The 22,281-nt window shown below is 44.7% G+C and overlaps 1 protein-coding gene across 1 annotated transcript in view; it reads right to left on the reverse strand.

Annotated features, from left to right (window-relative positions):
• Positions 1–22,281, reverse strand: part of LOC126508048 (serine/threonine-protein phosphatase 4 regulatory subunit 1-like) — an 82,214-nt gene that overhangs the window by 47,563 nt on the left and 12,370 nt on the right. Inside the window, 1 exon segment of the mRNA XM_050152927.1 lies at positions 4,379–4,511. Within this exon segment, the coding sequence (XP_050008884.1) occupies positions 4,379–4,511 (133 nt within the window).

The following is a 22,281-nucleotide window of genomic DNA, read 5'->3' on the forward strand; positions in this document are numbered from 1 at the left end:
GGGAAGTGAGTCAGACACCATGGAGCCAGCTGCCAGGTCAGACATGCTGAATCTTTCCTGGTAAGCCACCACCTCGTGGTGCTACACAGATTATTAGAAATGGGTTAAGCAATGAGAGTTAGCCAAGAAGAGGCTAGATACAATGGGTCTGGCAGTGTTTAAATGAATACAGTTTCCGTGTAATTATTCTGGGGCTAAGCTAGCCATGGAGGAGCCGGGCAGGACGAAAAGCAGGCCTGCCTGCAGCTCCTTCTACAATAGAAAAGACAAGGTCCTCCAAATTGGCCAACTGGTGCTATGTTTTGTTTTATTTTATTAGGATCTGAGGGGCTGGGTTTCAGATCTATGAAGGAGTCTAAAGGACAGAAGCAATCAGTAGTGTCAGAGAAGACCAGATGAACATAATTTTGCACTGTAAGGAACAGGGTTGGTGTTGCATGGCCACCCTGCAGGCTGGCTCCAGTGGAAGACCTGACAGCACCATCTCTAGGTGAAGTGTGAGGCACAGGCAGGCTATGCAATGAGATAAGCGGTCTGCAAAGACAACAACATCCACTCAAGCACACACCTCCCCTCAATCCTTTCACACAGGTGCCAAAGGGAAACTGCTGCCCAAGAGTCCAGCACCTGAAACCTCCCTACCCTGTCAACAGGCAAAAGTCAGTGTATTCCAAGAAGAGCTTCAAAATATGCATGCCCATGCTAAGCACTAAGCCCAAAAGCCCCATCTCCTATATAGTTTCACATATTTTAAACAAAGAAAATTAAAATTTTTAAGGTGGATACTTGGGGCTAAAACTTGGCAGAAAATTAAGAATGTGTTTCACATGAAAATGAAGATTAGTGACTAGTGCTTGGTGAGGGGGAAGCCATGGTGAGGGACAGAAAGGGCTCTAGGATGCCAGCCACTTGATGTAGCCGGAACTGCTTGACCCGAGGACATGACTACAGGGTACCGGCCTCATAAGAATGCTTTTGACTCTGTATGTATACTTCATCCCACTTCCTATGTATCATACTTCACAGTGCAAGAAAGCTTTTAAAGATTTCTTTTTATTTTGCATGTATAAATATTATGCTTGCATGAACGTGTGTGCACCTAGTACCTGCAGAAGCCAGAAAAGGCATCAGATCCTACAGAGCAGAAAGTGCTCCTTAGCTGCTATCCAGTTTCTTAATGCAAGAAGTTTTAAAGAAGATTTTTAAAGAGATTTTTAGTAGAAAATAAAACAAAACAAAACAAACAAACAAACAGAACCCCACTGGCAATCTAAAAAAAAAAATCAAAGAAGTATGCTACAGAATTCAGACCTATGATCTGACAGATCTGAGAGCCTGTCAATCAAGATCATTTTACAAAACAAATGTTAAAATCAGCAGGCATGACAGCTTTGAATCTGTGAGGCTGAGGCAGGACAATCACCATGAATTGGAGGGTTTCAGAAGAAGAAAAAATAAAGTGAATGTCATGAGAGGTAAAGAAAGGGTGAGACACTTGGGATAAATGGGCGCCACAGGAGTACAAAGTTGAAAGAGAACACACAGTGCTGAGCTAACTCCTGGACAGGAAAAGCAATACCAAGGCATTATTGGGAGAGTTCGTGCCGTTTTACTAATGTCTGTATACTAGATTGACAGTGTTAGCTGGGCAGGGGGGCATCCTCTCATCAGCACTTAGGAGGCAGAATGAGATGGTTCTCCAAGCATAAGAGGTCAGCCCACTCTACACAGCGACTGCCAGGCTTGCCAGAGCTACACAGTGAAAAAAATGAAATTTATGACCTGGCAACGCTGAAGCATGCATGGGCAGTCCGTAGATGGCAGTTCTGTTGAACTGGTACATTTTGTGCTTCATGTCTAAGTTGATGAAGACAACTGACCAGGTCTCTTCCTCAAGATCTCATTACAGATGGTTGCGAGCCACCATGTGGTTGTTGGGAATTGAACTCAGGACCTTTAGAAGAGCAGGCGGTGCTCTTAACTGCAGAGCCATCTCTCCAGCTCCCTACACAGTGAAACCCTATCTCAAAAAAAAAAAAAAAAAAAAAAAACCTAAAATAACTAGGTGACAAACAGTATTGTATCAGCTGCATTTCCCATGCATGATAATCACACTGTGTGATTACAGGAGTGGCAAAGAGTTGGGTCTGTGTTCTTAGGAAACTGCAATTGAAGCAAGGGATGGCAAAGGCAAGGTCTCCAGGCTACTCATAGGGTCAGAGAGAAGCATACAAACTTGAGGAGACAGAGGTCCTGAAGGGGACAGGGCAAAGTGCTGACAATGTGACAGCGAGGAACTAAAGTTGAGGGCACACGAGAACTCTCACTGCTACTCCTGAGGCTCCCCCCCTTCTCTCCCTCCATCCCTCCCCTGTGTGTGTTTAATTTAAAAACCATCTTTTAATGAACCATAAACACAAGCTTTCCACTTAAAATGTAAAGTAAGGAAAGAGAAAACAGAAACTCATTTTCACAAACATCAGCGCCATACATAGAGAACCAGGAGACTCCACAGAAAGCAGGTAAGTTAGAATTAGTATCAACAAAGAAAACAAAGCTTAAAGCCTATTTCATTCTCATATGGCAGCGGCAGCTAGAAAGGTCACGGAATGGTGCTACTACAAGGTGTACAACTGCAATGCTGTGCTTGGGAGAGAGGCAGGAAAAGCCCATGTTCAAGGCCTTCCAGGCTGCAAAGCAAGTTTGTCTCAAAAAGGTTTATAAAGAAGACCAAACCCAAACACCTAGAATTAAACCTGACAAGAGGCAGGACTCTCCAACAGAAAAATTATGCTCTTTGGCTCCACAGTTGTATTAGTGTGTGTGCACAGATACATGTGTGTGTTGTGTGTGTATGTGTGTTGCACACACACGTGGACACATATAAAGAGAAAGTAAAGAAAAACTTAAAACGCAAATAGAAGGAAGGTCTGGAAGAACCACACTCTTCAGGGCCTGACTGGTGGGTGGAAGCTGCCAACAGGAGCGCTACAGGCTGCTTAGTTGTCCTACTTCTAGGGACTGCTGAGCCCCTGCAGAGCGTGTGTGGGAATGAGACAGCGAGACCAGCCCAAGTACTCTGGAAGAGTGGTGTGGCGTGTCTCGCTGTGTCATGTCAGGCCTTTGATGATCTAGTTAGGACACTGTAGGGTAGTAACAGGTACCAGATTCATGCGGACATGTGACTGAAGAAAATGGTATCACAAGACACAGAGAAGACAGTGCTTCACCCACACACTGTCCAGATAACAGCCACGACTCCAGGTCGACTGGAAACACAAATGCGAAATATAAAACTTGGGAGGACACCAGCAGAGAACAGCTATGGTTCCACAACAGGCAAACATTTCTGTTGTTGTTTCCTGAGACAAGTTCTCAAAAGTAGTCCAAACTATCCTTGGACTTGACACTGTTGTGCCTCAGTCTCAAGTACTGAGATGAAACGTGAGCCACCACATCTACTGCAAACAACGTGTTTACACGACACAAAAGCGCTAACCAGGAAAGATAAAGCAAGCAAGCTGTGAACCACATGAAGATGAAGAATGAGGACCACATTTCCCTGCTTCTAAAATGGGAGGACACTGGGCTCTCCCCGCTCTATGACCTGCAATGTAAGGTGGGGCTCGTGCTTGACCCAGAACGTCATCCTAGAACAATCAAGCGGATAGTGAGGACAGATTGAGACGGCCCTTGGCTCTCTTGAGAGTAGTACAGTCAGGGAAGATGAGAAGATAAAAAATGACAGAAGGAGAGGACCAGTATACCAGATAAAAATTCTGGGACAAAGGTATTCCTGAACAGGTGGGCACAGAGGATGGGAAGTAATAAGGCTAAGGGCAGAGGCAATGGATAAACAGGAAGGACGGGGTGAAGCTGTGCAGGTTCCTGGGTAGTTTGGACAGGGTTAGTTCCTGCTATCTTCAAGAAACCAAACCAAGGTCATCACCGAAAGCAACAAAGAATGGTCCAGGTCAGCGTTACTATGGCATGTGAGTAGAGAAAGGCAGGATGGGGTGACAAGGAACTTGGAAGTGCACAGTCCAGCAATTGTGTGCTACACTCTACTGTACACAAGGGACAGAATGCCCTCTGGACCATTTCCTCCTTTGCTTAGCTGGCAGATAATAACAAGAGCAACGAGCAAGGATGGAGCTGCAGCTCAGTGAGAAGGAGCCGGAGCAGCACACACAGGGCTCTAGATTGGATCCCCAGCTCTACCAAAATAACAAGAAGCCAAGTGAGAAAGCCTAGTAAGACAGGATTCTGCAGAGATAGAATCAAGGTCTCCTGGAAACAGCAGTAGCCCACCCTACCCATGAGTCCCCCGGAGCCTGCCACAGCAGCAGAAGGCTGGCAGTGTGAGGATGCTGCTTACCGGCTGAAGACATTCTCGCTGAACGCGTGCTTTTCCAAGCGAGTGAGCAGGGGCAGGTTATCATGGCCAGGGATGTCCAAAAAAGCCGTGACCCTCCCGTTGTCACAGTCTGGACCACAATCTTCAAATCCATCTAGATAGGGAGAGGAAACACTCTAAAACTGCATCTGTAGGTGCCGCCAACAGTAATGGGTCAGTCACACTGAGGCAGACATGCCCTGTGACTGGGCCGTCCAGTGCAAGCTCCTGGAAGCCATCCACACTGGAACCAACAGCTATGGAACTACAAAAGAAGGGTGGCAGGGACCAGAGTCACAGAGAAAACTGGTTTTTATCAACAACTATGGTAACCACTCATCTCTGTGGAGAATATGTACCTCTCCTCCAAAATGCTGAAAATGGTCAGCTAAGAAACATTTTTCACCCTGAAGACAAGCATCCAACATCAGGTTCCCCTCACACCATGTCTGCCTAAGGCCTTGGTGAGCAGTCCCACCCATCCACACCCTGGCCTAGCAACACTCAAGAAGGCCCCTCCCTCCAGTTCCCTTAGCTAAAAACTGCACTAAGGGAGCTGAGTTCGGGAATCCTGGGGCCAATGGCCCTGGAACAGAAGGAATCCCATGACTCCCTACGTAGCTATGTAACCAGAGGACATCATTGAGCCTCTCTGCACTTCTCATCCTCAAGTAAACCTACCTTGTGCCATCAGGATGGCAGCACATGAGTTTTCGCACAAAAAGAGCTGTGAGATCTGCCCCAAGCCCTGTGACCTGGCCAACTCTGACCACAGGTCCCCATCCTTTGATCTGTGATGACCAATGACTGGCTCTCTTGTCTCCAAGACCTTCGGCAGACACTGTCTCTCATCTCCTTTGTCCTGGGCTTTTTGGTCATGGTTAGTGTGCAGCATCTCTAGAAGGCCTCCCGTGCCCACCATGTCCCGTGTCAAAGGTTCCAGTGGTGCCAACCTGGCTGACCTGCTCCAGTTCAGTTCTCTGCACAATGCAGTGAGGTCTTCAGCAACAGATACTCTCTACACACTCACTCCCAGTTTTCCATGCCCAGCACAAAGCCTGCGCCTGGGGCGCAGTAGACAGTTTGGTTCTTAACCACATGATGAGCAAATTCATGCTAAAGCTATGTATCTCTCTAAGGAAACTTTAAACCACCAAATTAACATAATCTTTCCATAAAATCTTTCTATAAAACACACACTAAAGACTTATCACTAAGAGACTATTCTAGAACAGTGATAGTAAGAAGAGCTCTTAGGTAGTCATAAAAATAAAAATAAATTTAATTTAGGGGTTGGGGAAATGGCTTACTCAGTAAAGTGCTTGCCGTCCAAGCATGAGGACCGGAGTTCAATCCCCAGGACCCATTAAAAAGCTAGGCATGATGGAGTACACTGTAATCTCAATGATAAGGAAACAAAGACAGGTAAATCCCTAGGGCACAATGGCTAACCAGTGTTGTGGAATATTATTATAACTATGTTAAGACGTGTTACATTTGTTTATATTGCACTTGTTTAATTAGGCAAAGATGTGTTATGTTTGTTTATGCTGCATTTATTTAAGGATGCAAAAAGGTTATTCTTTGCCTGCCTAAGGCAGCTGATTGGTCTAGTAAAAAGCTGAACAGCCAATAGCTAGGCAGTAGAGGTGGGGTTGGCGGGCTGAGAGAATAAACAGAAGGAGGAATCTAGGCTCAAGAGAAGGGAGGAGAGATCCAGGAAGTAGAGTGGAGAATGAGGGAGAAAGAAAGGAAATACTGGGGGGAGGGGGGGCAGCCAGGCAGTCATCATCCAACCAGACATGGAAGAAGCAGCAAAGTAGGACATACAGAAAGAAAGAAAGGTAAAAAGCCCTGAGGCAAAACAGAGATGAAGAGAAACAAGTTAAATTACATTATAAGAGCTAGTGAGAAAAGCATAAGATAAGGCCTAGCATTCATAACTAATAATAAGTCTCCGTGTCATAATTTGGGAGCTGGTTGGTGGTCCAAATGAAAGCCTGCTACAAATCAGTCTATGCTACTTAGCGAGTACAAGGCCAGTGAGGGATCATGTCTCAAAAAACAAGGTGAGCAGCTACTGAGGAATGACACCCAAGGCAGACCTCTGGGCTCCACTGATGCGTACATGCACACGCGCGTGCAAACACACACACACAAATAGCTTTTGTCTCTTAAGCACCTGTGATGGACAGAGATAGAGAAGAAGTCCTAGTAGGCATGACTCAAGTCTTTACTTTGCCTTGGAGACAGGGCATTTGTCACTGGATCCAGTCAGGGAACTCAGGGGCACTGCATGCATCCCAGCCTTTTAGGTGCTGGGGATTCCAGCTCGGGGCCCTTACGCTTGGGTACTATAGTGATCGAGCTCCCTCTCTAGCCCTTCTTGGTCTTTAAATTTTTTCTTTTGAGAATTTCATATTGATATACAAAAATATGACATCTATCCAATTTTCCTCCTTCAACTTCACTTATATACCTCTAACATGCCCTTCTACTAACTTCTTATCTTTTTAATTTTTTTTTTGATAACCCTCGAAGTCCAACTGGTAACTATCAGTATGTGAATGGATGGAGGGCCAACCCTGGAGCATGGGAAACCTACTAATGGTCAACATATCCAGAAGAAAGATGACTCATCCCCAGGAATTACTCACTGCCAGTAACTTCCCAAAAGGAGAGCATCTACCTCATGTCTGGGATGCTGTCTGGCTTGGTCTGCCTCCTCTTTTTTCCTCTGTTTTCCAAGTCTTAGTGGAGGTGATAAGGACCCACCGTTCAGCATTCCTCCTTGCCATTGTTTCAGAGATAGGAGTTTATCAGGCACGCACCTGGCTTGTCCCCGCCAGCAGCGGGCTCACACACAGCTGCGCTCACAGTCATCTCTGCTCTCGCCACTTGTCCTCCTCACTTAGGGAAGCACTGCACAAACAAATGACACAGGACCACCAGAAAGACGTATGTACCTGCACACGAGCTCGTGTTCCTCAGAGGGTCCATAGTGGTGAACTAGTAGAGCCCTGCGACAGCTGACTTTTCCTATAGGCAGCCATCTTGTCTCATTCCTGCTGAAGAAAAGGGTAAGGCAGGAAAGAAAGGACCTGGATTTGAAATCCAATTATCAAGAGGGCTCTCACTGTTTCAAAGAGAGCCCATAGGTTTGTGTACAACGAAGAGAAAAAGACACAGCAAAGCCCTTCTGCCCCCCCAATCCCCTGCTGAACCTTTTTATTTTGACCAAAAAGAATAAAGATGAAGAAACAAGCAGCCGAGGCCTCCCAGAGGCTAGTTTTGGCAAGAGACTTGCCTCCCTGGCCAGTTCTGGGAAGATCAATGGCACCTGCTCTAGAGGTGCCGATGCCCCCTGCTGTACTGAGCACTGAAAATTAGATATCTGTACCAGTTACACTACAGGTGTGAAGAGGCAGAAGAGTCCCACCTGGCGGACAGGAAGCCATGGTCAATTTAGGAATAATTGATAAGAGTTTAAAATAGAGATAGCAAGCTGTTGCCTAGGTGCTCACTATTCTCTGAAATTCTGGGCACAATTTTCTCAATTCTTTTAGTTATAAATGAGAGTTATTAAAAATTCAAACTGGCTAAGGGGATCTTACTAAAGGACGCTGTGTGCATGTGGAAATGCTGAATGTAGACATGCTGGGTGTCTTTCTCAGTTGCTCTCCATCTTATTCTTTGAGGCAGGTCTCTTGCTTAAATTGGAATTCACTGATACAGCTGAAAGAGCTGGGCAGTGAGGCCCGGGGATCTTCTGTTTCTGCCGACAAGGCTCTGGGATGACAGGCTTTTATGTGGGTGAGGGGGATCAGATTCAAGTCCTCATGCTTGCTGAACAAGCTTAGTTCATCTCCCCAGGCCTAGTTAGTATACATTAGCTTTATAAGTGTGTATGTGTGTGTGTGTGTGTGTGTGTGTGTGTGTGTGTGAGAGAGAGAGAGAGAGAGAGAGAGAGAGAGAGAGAGAGAGAGAGAGAGAGAGANAGAGAGAGAGAGAGAGAGAGAGAGAGAGAGAGAGAGAGAGAGAGATACAGACAGACAAAGCTGAATAGTCCTGCAGGGGTCACGACCAAGTACTTGATCATGACCATAGTACTTGATGTGCATATCCAAGACCCTGCCAGGGTCCAGAAACTGTAGCCCTCAGTCTACAGGAGTGAGAGCTTCTGCGGATCCTGGCAGAGAACAAAGAGCTCGTTCCTAAGCTCTGGGGCTTACTCACGGCTTTGGAATTCACAGAGACCGACCTGCAGACACAAGGAGAACCTCACAAGCAAGAGTGGAGGCTTTCACGGGCCCTTGGGACCTACCCTATGCTTCATGGACAGAGAACTTGCTGTCTTAAAGCTCTGCAAGAAACACTTTCTTCAGAGAACTAAAGACCTTGGCAATTAGTCCACAGAAGAGCTGTTACTGCAGAATACTAATGATCCTACTACAGAGACATATAAAACAAAGGAATAAAAGCTATAGGTCATACGGTATTGAATAATTAACCTTTACTGGTTACCTCCAACAATCCAGGAACTAACCACACAAACTTTGTTGTATAGTTTAAAATGTTTTGATGTTTATATTAATTTTTTTTTAAATTTCAGACTATGTACTGCGATCATATTTGCCTCCTTCTCCATCCTCCCCACTACCTATCCAATTCATATTTTCTCTGCCTGCCCGCCTGCCTTTAAACTCAGAGTCCAGTTTGTACTGGGTGACCACTCCTGGGAACGGGGTTGGTTATATTATACCAGTGAAAAAACAGTCTTTTCCTCTCCAAGAAGCAATTCCATGCCAAGGGTTCCTCAGCTAAAGTGTGACGTCACAATCCCCTCCCTTGCTCCGTTCTGGTATTCTGTCAGGCTTGAGCTTCTGCTACCTTGTTGAGTTCCTATGTGCAGTTGTCCTGCTGTGTACGGAACCATTCTCTATCTTTCCAATTTCCAGGGAGATCCAGAGCCCTGAGGGGAGGGGTGTGACGGAGGGAGCCGTTCCTTTAGGTTTGGGCATTCCTGAGTCTCTTACTCCCTGCACCTTGACCTTGTGGGTCTCTGTGGGAGGGATGAATGAGGCACTGATCTAGGGTGCAGCAATATATCATTAGCAGTCATTTTATTGTTATGTTCCTTTAGCAGAATAGTCAACTGTAGTAGGTTTGCCTGGAGTCCAAGACATATCTAGTCTCAGGTTCTTAGCCCCATTGACAGTGTCATGTACAGGTTCCCTCTCCAATCAAAATGTGGTTGGTTACTCTGAAACAGTGTGTATCAACATGAATATCTGGCTAGGAGAGACATTATTGTGTCTCATAGCGCTCACAGCTGGATGAGACAGATGAGTACTTTTCTCCTCCAGTACTGTGCATAGTACTTTCCAGTACAATGAACAGTAGCCAACAGGGATGAAGCACCAGCTCAATTTTTCCACATCCTTTGACTCAAAAATGTGCCGTCTTCAGCACAGGGTCATACTACCTAGTCTGGAGCAAGTAAACCAAAAGCATTGGCAATAGCCTATAATGTTTAGGAAGGGGTTTATGGAACCCTCATCAACCAACAACTGAAAAATAGGTAAACCATTCCTGGCACTGAAAGTTTTATTTCGTGGTAATGCATGGTGTTCAGTTGGGATACTGTTTCCTGCTTCCTCAGTGTCTTAGTCAGGGTTTCTATTGCTATGAAGAGAAACCATGACCACAGCAACTCTTATAAAGGAAAAACATTTAATTGGGGTGGCTTACAGTTCATAGGTTTAGTTCATTATCATCATGGTGCCATACGCTGGCATGCAGGTAGACAGGGTGCTGGAAAAGGAGACAAGAGTCCCATATCTTGACCCACATGCAACAGGAAGTGGTCTGAGACACCAGGTGTGGTTTGAGCATATATATATATGAGACTACAGAGCCTACCCCCACAGTGACATACTTCCTGCAACAAGGGCACACCTACTCAGCAAAGCCACACCTCCCAATAGTACAACTCTGAATGAGTTTATGGGTATCAATTACATTCAAACTACCACATTCCACTCTTTGGCCCCCATAAGCTTGTAACAATATCATAAGGCAAAATGCATTTAGTCCAAATTCAATAAAGTCCCATAGTCTATCACAGTCTCAGCAATGTTTTAAAGTCCAAAGTTCAACATCTCTTCTGAGATTCATGCAATCTCTTAACTGTAATCCCCTATAAAATCAAAATAAAAAAAAACAGAGCACACACTTCCAATGGCACAGCATATATATATATATATATATATATATATATATATATTATATACATACATAATGCAGGGAAGGGAGCATGGTGAAGAAACACTTGAAAACCAGCTGGGCAAACTCCAAGCTCTGCATCTCCATGTCTGATGTCAAAGCATCTTCAGATCTCCAACTTCTTCCAGCATTGTTGACTGCAGCACACTTCTTTCTCTTGGGCTGGTTCCACTCTCTGTTAGTAGCTCTCCTAGGCAGGGATCCCATGGCTCTGGCCTCTCCAACCTCTTGGGGTCTCCAAGGCAATCCAGGCTTCACCTTTACAGCTTCATGCAATGGCCTCTCTAGAACTCCATGCAGGGACATCCCTGACACATGCCTGACACCAGTGGCTTTCCCTAGTGGCTCCTTGACTCTAAAGCCAGAACCACGTGGCTCAAGTGCCAATTTCTGCTGGGCTGGAATATGGCCCCCTTGTTCAAATACATCTTCACCAGCTTTCTGTTTGTAATGGTTTCCCTCACTGCCTAAGCTTGGTTGTTCTGGAACTTGCTTTGTAGACCAGTCTGGCCTCATCTCAGAGATCTGCCAGCCCCTGCTTCTGGAGTACTGGGATTGAAGGTGTGCACCACCACACACTTCTAAACATTTCTATAGTTCCTTTTCACAAGCTGGAAACTTAACTGGATGGGATCTTGCCCTGAGATCACCATTCTCTTTGTTTCATTTCTTAATCAGTTTATCTCCTCACAGAAATTTCAAGACTTGGTACTCTTTTTCTCCTCAAATTGTACATTTTATATTTTTTTCTTTCTCAACTTGCTTCTTTCCATTATAAATCTTCATTAGAATTAACACTAAAAACCACATGACAGACTCTATTCTAGGGGATTTGAAGTTTTCTTTTGCCAACTGAATTAATCCAAATATCTCCAGTTTAGCCTCAGGCAGACTCATTGGACAAGGGCAAAAAGCAGCCACATTCTTTACCAAAATTGCACAAGAATGATCTCCAGGCACCATATTAATATCCTTCTCCTCTAAAACCTCTTGAGCCAGGCCCCCACACTCATCAAGTCACACTCAGTACCACTGTCTTCCACACTCCTACTAGGATGCCCTATTAAGCAGCCCTTAAAGCATCCAATTGCTTTTCTAATCCATAGTCCCACGGTCCACATTCTTTCAAACAAAAGCATGGTCAAACCTATCATGGCAATACCCCAGTCCCTGGTACCAACCTCTGTCTTAGTTAGGGTTTGAAGAGAAACTATGACCACAACAACTCTTATAAAGGAAAAGTATTTATTTAATTGGGGTGGCTTACACTTTTCAGAGGTTTAGTCTGTTATTATCATTGGTGAGATATGGTGGCATATAGACAGATATGGTGTTAGAGAAGGAGCTGAGAGTCTTACATCTTGATCCACAGGCAGGCAACAGGAAGTGAACTAACTTACTGGGCATGGAATGAGCATATATGAGACCTGAAAGCCCACCCCCACAGTGACACACTTCCTCCAACAACGCCACACCTCCTAATAGTGCCATTCCCCATGAGTTTATAGGGAACAATTTAATTCAAGCTACCACACCCATTATAGAGCAACTCCATTTAAACTCTTTTCCTATATGTAATTACTGTAGGAATCTTCTGCAGTAGGAGGTTTCCATACGGCTTTTTCAAAAGGCCTTTAGAACACACAAAATTCTTAAGGTTCAAAATGCAAAAGAATATTAGCAAGCCTGAAAAGAAGCCAAGCTGATAATAACCAGAAAAAAAATGAATACACAGAAGTTGCCCAGAGCCGATGGGATTAATAGAAAATTCTCTTTAAGCATCAGTTAAATTAATGTTTAATATATATATATGTATAAAATGTGTATATATAATGTATATATTTTTTCCAGGAAAAAAAAAGAGGCAGAAATACAAGGAAGATCCAAGTGCATATCTGAGTGAGAAAAACATACAAAACAAACCAAAAGACAAATGGAAATAAGTTAACAGGTCAGATAACTAAGAAAATGGATGGCTCAAAAGATACACCAAGACGGGCTATACTGGCTGCTCTTCCAAAAGACCAGAGTTCAGTTCCCAGCACCCTCTTGACAGCTCACAACTGCCTATAACTCCAGTTCAAGGGATCCAACACGAATTTTTGCCTCCATGAACACCAGACACATGGTACAAAGACACATATACAGGCAAAAATCCATACACATAAAATAATAACATTTAAAACTTAACACAGGAAACTGCCCAAAATAAAGCAACGAAGTCTAATGGCAAGAAATAAAAAGATGCATGGCAATGCAGCGCATGCGCAAGTAGAGATGCGATGAGGCACACCAAAACTGGAACAACTGCAAGTCTTCAGACCCTAGAAATGCAAACACTCTTGCTCTGTGCAGAACAGCACTACGGAATGCGATGACAGCAAGGCATGCCACATTCGCCAGCTAAAAATCAGGGACCAAAGCACCTTTTATAAAAGTTCCTTTTTGTAAATTGACAAATAATAACTGCATTCACAGGGAAAATCTGAATGCACTTGAAGATGTGGGGGCGCGGGGTGACATTAAAATGCAGAAACCAAAAAAGGGGCCAACTTCTTACCAAAACCCATTGAATAAGGAAATGGAAGGATACTGTTACAGAACTGAGACGAAGTCTCTGCCTAGAGTCATGGCTTTCAAGATGTAAAGTAGTAGAAATATCTCAAGAATTTAAGATGTTTTTAAAAGTCCACTAGTGGGCTCTCAAGTGACAGGCAATGGTGAGTCGTGGGGTGTGGTGCTAGGGAGTGGACACAGCTCCTGTGGAAGCACAGAGACTGCCCTTTAACTACTGAGGCATGTCTCCAGCAGCAAGCAAACAACAGAAACCAGCCCGGTGCCAACAGACTGCACGGAAGAACTGGTGGGGTTTCTGCAGAGAGGCCATGACACTGACGAAGCTCAGAAGCCATTCCGGTGAGAAGAATGAACAGGAAAACAGAGGCAGGGGGTTGTTTTTCTCATTCGACAAAATTTCTCTAAAATACAGATAACTGCATGCTTGCGAGAGGGCTCAAAGGGCAAAAGCATGTGCCATGCAAGCCTGACAACTTGAATGTGATCCCTGGAACCCATAACAGAAGAAGAGGATGGGCTCCCCAAATCATCCTCTGACCTACACATGTATACCATAGCAGAGCCGCACCCGCACTGTCACGTGCATGTAAGTACCTCATACACAGTAATAACGAGATGAACAAAAGATAACTAACGTCTAAAGCAGAACTCCTGATGACACAATATGGGGCTTATGCACAGAGTTGGTAGAATTACCACATGGCACCAAGACCAGAAAAAAGACAGAAGCACATAGGCTGGCAAGAAAAAAAGCAGAACTGCACACTGGGTGGCGGCAGCGCATGCCTTAATCCCAGTACTTAGGAATCAGAGGCAGGCAAATCTCTGTGAGTTCGAGGCCAGCCTCGTCTACAAGAGCTAGTTTCAGGATAGCCAGGACTGTTACACAGAGAAGCCCTGTCTCAACACCCCCCAAAAAAACAAACAAACAGAAAACCATGGTGAATGTTTAGTGGATGATAAGAAGAAACAGAGTTGTCTGCAAACCTTGAAGTCAGTTTTTACAAAGGTTCCAAGGTAACTCAGTGGCAAAGGACACACTTCCCAGCAAACAACAAAACAAGCAAATCAATGCGGAGAAGATGAACCTTGGTCCTCATGTGCAGTCAATATAATTAACTTACAACCTGCCAGATAAATATGAAGCAAGAACACGAAAAACTCCAGAGCACAGGAGAAAAAGCATGTGCCACAACAAAATGACCAATTCAGCCCCATCACAATGAAGAGCACGCTCCCAGAAGAAAGAAGCAGCCAAATGGGGTACCCCATACCTGTACCTCGGTACTGAGGAGGTTGTGGCAGGGGGACTGCCATGAATCTGATAGCCTGGGCTAAACAATGAACCCCTTATTTTCCCCTCACCACCACCACCCAACCCAGAAACAAGATGAAAGCGGAACACCATGTCACAGACCTCAAAAAAAATTGCAAAACTGGTATTCAATGGAAGATTTGCATAAAGGTTATACATTAAAAAAAACCTGACAGCTCTGTACAGGAAATGTTGGACCACATCCTTGGTAATTATGCCCATGTCAATTAAAACCACAATGAGACCACACTACACACCCATTAGAAAGACGTTTTTAACTGACTGTATCAACACACTAGCAAAAGTCTGCAGCGATGGAACCTCTCATACATCAGAGACAGAAAGGCGAACTGGTACTGCTCCTAAGGCAGTCTGGCAGTTTCCGCACAAAGCTAACAGACGTTTACCATTGTGACCCTCTAAGCCCTACTCCCAGGTATTTACCCAAGAGAAATGAAAACACGTTTGTTTACACAAAGGCCTGTATGTTCAGTTACAAATAAAGGAGAACAACCTCTCCCTGGGCCACTGGCACTGCTAGAGCGTTGATGAGTCCGTCGTAGTCACTACCAGCACTCATGATAAGCTGTGTAAGTGTGTGTGAGAGCACTCCTGACACTCATTTTCCTGTAAATAGGCAAAGCTGTTGGGATGAGGCAGTCTCCCTTCCTAGCAGCTGCTGGACTCTGCCTGGCTGCTGAGAGTAATGCCATCCACCATCAACACCTCAGAGCTGCGGAGACAAGTACATAAAGGTTGCAGCTGGCTGCCCTGGTCCTAAAGGCAGTCTCAGCCAGGACAGCTGAGACAGCACCCAATGAAGTCCAGATGAATCTGCAGCCATTTTGACCTTGTAGTCTAGCACAGGGACTGTGATGGCTGGTACAGAAGGCAAGGCTGTGGTTTGGTCTAAAATATAAGCCTTAATGACGGTGATTGGTATTAAGAAGTAAGGCTGTGATTGGCCTAAAAAAGCAACAGTAATTGATCCAAAACAAGGGGTGGATGTGTCCAGGCAAAGGGCTGTGGCTGTGTAAATGGTCCCTGGGGCTGAAGAAGCAGGCAGCTCCAGCTCACTGGGCAACAGGCATGAGGGACTTTTCAAGCATTAAAAATGATCTATTCTGCCAATGGTTATGTATTAAGACTGACTTTAACAAATTAAACATTGGTGAGTTTCACTGAATGTAAATTGTACATCATCACTAAAAGTAATTTTAAAAAATTAATATGAGCCTTTAATCCTAGCATTTAGGAGACAGAGGCAGATGGAGCGCCATGAATTCCAGGCAAGTAAGAGAAACGACGAGAACATAGTGAGACCTTGTTTCAAAACAAAAGCAAACAACACTACACCTTTTTTTTGTTTTGTCAATGCTGCCAAGGGCCACAAGGTCTTACAATAAATATATAACTTAAATTCCATATGGTGCCCAGGCCAGCCTTGAACTTCAGATCCTCCTGCCTCCTCCCAGTGACTAGAATTATCAAGATGTGTGCCACTAAGTCCAGCTGAAAACTCAGCACATGAGACTCCTGTGCTCTGATTCTGTGTTTGGGAAGTGACTTTGTGAACCCAACCGTCTCCTTCAAAACCCAGCTGGGATTCAAAGCAAGCACAATAGATAATAGCTAGGAAACCACAGGGAGATGGGCAGCCTTCAGGGAGTCCTTCAATTCACTGTGATAGAGATACAGTCTGCCAAGCCATTCATGTTGTTGGTCAGTAAGTGCCATTTGTCCCAGCGGTACTGGAAAAGCCAGTGAGTTCTTACCACACAGTCTACCAAATGGGAAATGACCAAGGCTAACAGAATGAATATCCCAGGGACTGATCTCTCTACTCTACATCAGTCATGTTCTTCTATCCCCCAGGGCTTTGGACCACGAGGTTCAACCTGGTTGCTAAGGTTTTCAGCAACATGACAACAGAGCTGAAGAAAATGGAATCCCTCACCCCACCTACACCACAGCAATTTCAGTAACGTACTCACAGAAGCGCGGGGGGTGGGGGTGGGAGGGAGAAGGGGCTTTCCCAAGGCCAAGAAGGAAGCTAAAAACTAGCAGGACACCCAGGGGCATAGTGGGTCACACCTGCAATCCTAGCACTTGAGAGCTCAGACAGGAGGATTGCCAACTAGGCTATGTAGTGAGTCAGGGAGTGAGACTTTGTCAGAAACGGAACAAGACATAGGGAAACATCTGTTCAACACAGAGATAAAGCACGCGGTCAGTAACTAGGAAACCAAGATACCAATAGGAAACAGCTGTGGGCCGGGGGGAGGCGTCAGTTCATTGATCAAAAGCATATACATAGAGAGCACTAGGAGGATGGCTGCCCTGACCCATCGAAACCCCAGGCGCTCTAGCAGAAGCAAAGGAAGAACTATCCCAAAGAAACACTTTTAACTCAAGATGCAGAAACATACCAAACCACCCCCAAAGAGAACCAGGTAACACATCTCTCAAAGCACACAAGACAGCAGACCACTGCCAGGAAGAATTGGTACACAAGGCAAATGAGCACCGTCAGTCCAGCACCAAAACATCACAAGACCCAAGAAAGTGACTGAGGAGTCTGTTAGAAACGAGCAACATTTTCAGAAATAGGCATCCTGATGAAAGAAGAGAACAATACAGGCAAGGGGGGACGGGCATTGGAAAAGAACCGTAGACATGAAAAATGGGGACTGTAATTAAAACTTCAGCAAGCAGCTTAAGTGGCAGTTTAGACACAGCTCAAGAGAGAGTTAGTGAGCTGGAAGATTGAGCTGACAAATTGCCCACAACACTGCGTGGAGAAATGAAGATGGCAACAGAGGACAATTAGGACACCGAAGATGAAAAGCTAAGGCCTGAGGTAAGTCCAATAGGATTCTAGAAGCGATTAGAGAAAAAGGAAAGAGATAGTGGCCGGAAAAAAAGATGAATAGCCAATCTGAGGAAGTACAACTGCATAATTAATAACAAAGCAATGCAAAAGCATTATGGAGTACCACAGCAAAGAAAAAAACCAACAGTGACGTCCAGGCAAGGATCGTTCCGGAAAAGGCCTATTAGAAAAATAATAGCCAATCAACAAGAGGGATGTGGACTCTGACAGCCTCATTAGGGGCGACCTTGGCTTTGAGCTTCCCTTTCCCCTGTGTGAAGGAGCGGAGCAGTGCCCATTCCCATGACTACTGCAGCGAGGATTAAGTGACAGAAACAGATGAATGTGGACATAAAAATGACAGAGGCAGAAATCCCTATACACAATAGGGGCCCCACCAACTGGGGGCCTGGCCTGCAGCAGCAATTAGAGTCTACCTCTTCTATGCCTAAGATTTAACGTATTCCACTGCACACAAGACAGATAACACTGAAGTCATAAGCTTACATGCAGGACAACTCAGTTCATGAAATGCAGGATCAGGACCTACTGTACTGCGTGACAAAGACAGCACCTACTCCGTCACCGCCTGTAGGAAAGCTACTTCTCTTAAAAACATCCAAAACACTGGCAACTAGATCCATAAACATCTCATAGGTTGTTTAGAGTTTGTGACAACAAAGCTGAAGAAATCAAATTTAGACTCATATCAACGCTTTACAGACCTGAACCTTCAGAAAGGTGGCCATAGCTGCCTGACTTGTCTCCTGCAGAGCACCGGAGGCTGTGCTCTGGGAGTGCAGATCTATTTCCAAGTCCTGAGCAGTTTCTCTCATCAGGCGACAGTGGAGTTTGCAAAGTTCAGTGGGTTTTTGATAGCATCTTAATTCAAAGTGCCACAGTATCAGGCCAATAATGATGTGGTTTCTACACACACATACCCCCGCCACACACACACACACACACACACACATATGAGGGTGCACTCTCATGAGTGACTGTGGTAGTTGGTTGTTTATCGGGGTGGATTTCCCTGCAGTCTGCTTTGTACAATCACAGAACAGACCTGCTGATGTATCCATCCCCCTCCTTTGGCCGAGCCTCACTCTTGATGACCTGAAGACCCTCATCTCAGGAAAAGATAAATGGTAGTTAATTACCTAACAAGATGTGAGAAAACCACTGATCTATCCAGATAAGATCAAGAAACTTGCCGTTCCTACAAGAAAAGAGCCCTTTCCTATCTTCCAGAGGAGACCCCTCTCTCACACAATCCACAGCTATTTTATTTACTAAACCCTTCTCTGCCTGCTCTGTAAATATTGTCACTCCTGGGCCCTCAGTTTGCTGTTCCTAACACAACAATTTCCTTGAAAAATACTAGCTGCTGTTACTGTTATTAAATCACCGCTAGTGCTGTTCATGCTTCTCTGGCCAGAGTTCAAGGCTAACCACAGCATTAGGAGTGTGGGGAGGGAGGAAGAAAGGAGCCTTGGCAATAAGCTCTTCCAGTGCCTGGGTTGATGGCTGAGTCATGAATCCATGGAAAGCCCAAGCTGCTCAGGAAGGTTGGAGACCGGGTAGAAAGACAAGGAAACAGTCTCACATCTCAGCCTGCTGATTTACATGTCTGCTCGGTAATACTGACAAAAACAACACTCTGGGGTTCAGAAGTTCTACAACACACAGCATCCTCAGTATAGAGAGAAGATGGGAAGACATGAGCAAAACTCTAAAGCGTGTAAGAGGACCCAAAAGCTAGGGAGTACAAAGGATTCTAAGGAAACGCTAGACTCACAACATGAAGATGATCCGTGAAGAAGAAAGGGTCTCAGCAAAGAAGTGTCCTTTGGGAAGAAGACAGTTCAGCAGGTAAAATCAGGAGTACCGCAAGCCTGATGGCCCACGTCATCACAAAACCATGTAGTTGGACATGGTGGCTTATCTGTGATTCCTTCACTCCTGTGGCAAGACAGGAAAGAGACAGCAGACTTCCCCAGAAGTGTGCAGGCCAGTTAGCCTAGAGTACACAGTGCAGGGGCAAAGCAGACACATCTCAAAGTGGAAGGCGAGGGTGCCCTGGCCCATGCCATAGCATACACACACCCTCACATGCAAACACATGTCCAAGCACACATACATACGTGAGAATAATTTTTTCATTTGAAAAAGCACCAAGTAGTAATTCTAGAATTGAAAACATCTGAAATTCTAAAACTCACTGAAGATGATAAAATTCTCCAAATTTCATTAGACCCATGAGAACCTTAAGCTCTCAGTAAACCCCAAGAGGGCAAACACAAAAATTTCACCTGGCACATCATCACCATTGGTCATCAAAACCAAAATGGACATTTTGGAAGCAGCATGGAATGAGGACTGGCTGCCCTCTCCTCACAGGACAGGGGAGAAAGTCTGCATCACCCAAGACTAAAAGAAAAAGCTGTCAATCCAGAGCTCGGTGGCCAGTGGGACCGCCTTCAGGAATGAGATGAAATAAAGACATTGTCAGATTAAAAAAAAAAAAGGTAAAAATGTACTCCTAACACATCGTTTTTAACACCAGACAACAATAAATGCTGGGAGGAACAGCAAGCTGGATAGAGTGAGACCATTTAGAAACCTTTGTCTTCCAAGGGAACAAAGCCTATTGGAAACATAGAGACAAACCACCTTCCTCTTTATTGCCTTCAATTACTTTAAAGTGCACGTTATGGTTTGAAGTGAAAATGAGCACCTGTGCTGTAGAATCTGCACCCCACAGATGTGGGCAGTGGTGACTTGAACCACAACCGGGGGCTGCAAGGAGCTTCTTCAGGTGGACTTAACACCTCACCCCACACAGACAGCAACAGTTCTGCCAAGGCCTGCTCTGCCTCCATGGCTAGGCCTTTAAACACTTGCCCTATCATATAGTGCCTGGAACACTTCAGCTCGTTTCTATAGAAATCAGTCCCTGGAGGCTTTGATTAGCAGCATTCAGACAGCGGGGCAGCCTCCAAGAAGGCGAGAATCTCGCCTTCAGAAAACCAACCTGAGGTGCAGCATGTAGCCTCACCACCTGGGGAAAGCAGGGATCCAGCAAGCACAGGCTCTAATTAATGTGCTTCTGTTTGCCAAACATAGACAGAAAACAGGTCAAAACTACCATTCTGCTGCTAAGTAAAATAAATGCTAACGTTCAACATAATGTGGATTAATTTGTCAAGTGTCAGTCACTAACAATGGGCATAGTGAAATGAAATCTTGATAGCTCATATTAGATATGTAAAGAAGGAAAGGCAGAAGTTTAAAACTTAACAAAATGACCTGAAATAGCAGCAAATCTGAATTATAGTTTTGTCTAGGTTCAGAACAGGATTTATAATCTTGTTCTACACACAGTAGCATCAGGCCACGGCTACAGCCCAAATCCACTGCTGAGGGTCACATGGAGCCAGGGAGAAGCAGCAGCTGGTGTGCCACAAGTGGGCTCAGCACTCTCACTGCAATGCAGTCCGCCAGTCCTGCTGCCAAAGCAGCAGCCCTTCAGTGCCTCAGAGCACACACGGCTGGGGACAGCAGCTCCCCATTCAGAACACGGGGAAAACACATTAAACACTATTAAACTGCACGAGGGGGAAGTTATTTCCTTCTTAATTCCCTAACGAAATCAAAGAAAGTACCCTTTAGGTGCTAATGTGTCTCAAACAGTTCCATAAGACTAGTTATCTGTGTTTTATTTTGTTTTGAGTCAGGGTATCATGTAGCTGAGGCTGGCCTCGGACTCACTATATAGTCAAGGTTAGCCTTGAGCTCCTGATCCTCCCGAGTTCTGGGAATAGAGGGGAACTGTAAGAGGTCCTTCTGTTTGTGGATTGCTTTCACTGGTTAATGAATAAAGAAACTGCCTTGGCCTAGTTGATAGTTCAGAACTTAGGTAGGTGGGGAAGACAGAACTAAATGCTGGGAGAAAAAAAGGTGGAGTAAGGGAGAGACACCATGGAGCCATCAGAGACAAAATGCTGAATCTTTCCCAGTAAGCCACGACCTTGTGGTAATATACAGATTAATAGAAATGGGTTAAATCATGATGTGAGAGTTATCCAATAAGAGGCTAGAGCTAACGGGCCAAGCAATAATTTAATTAATACAGTTTCTGTGTGGTTATTTCATGGCTAAGCAAGCCAGGCAGCCAGGACAAACAAGCGAGCCCTCCTCCTTCAGGGAAGGAGTATCACCATCACAGAATGGCAAGTCTTCCTCTTAATATAAAGTAAGCTGCTGTCAGGAATTTCTTGCAGACAAGGTGGATGTAGCAGCTTTTATCCCAGCACTCGGCTGGGATAAAAAGGAGAGGAGGCAAGCAAATCTCTGTGAGTTCAAGGCCAGCCTGGTGAGGACAGCAGGGCTAGAGAGTCTGACCCTTCTAAAAATAAAAGAAAGAAAGGAAGAGAGGGAGGGAGGGAGGAAAGAAGGAAAGAAGGAAAGAAAGGAAAGAAAGAAGGAAGGAAGGAAAAGAAAAATCTTGCAAGCAACAGTGTCTATCTAGGATTTAATGATATTATTTTATCTCCATCATATTATATACTTGTTAAATTTCACTTATAGCCACCAATACAAGTTCCTTAAAATGATTTCAAATGTACTTGATATAAAGAAAACTACACATTATACACTGATAAAGTAAAATGGCAAAAAAAAAAGCACACAAGCGACTGATTTCTGAATTGATGTAATCCAAAGAAAATAATTTTACTAATAATATCACATTCATACCTAAAAGAATAGCACCTCTTATTTCGAGTACTAAAAATCCATTTTCTTTTATGAAAGTAAAAGAAAATGGGAGCAGTC

Source organism: Alexandromys fortis, unplaced genomic scaffold (assembly GCF_014885135.2).
Source record: "Alexandromys fortis isolate MF-2015 unplaced genomic scaffold, M_Fortis_MF-2015_v1.1 scaffold_81, whole genome shotgun sequence".
In the NCBI taxonomy this organism is placed as follows: Eukaryota; Metazoa; Chordata; class Mammalia; order Rodentia; family Cricetidae; genus Alexandromys; species Alexandromys fortis.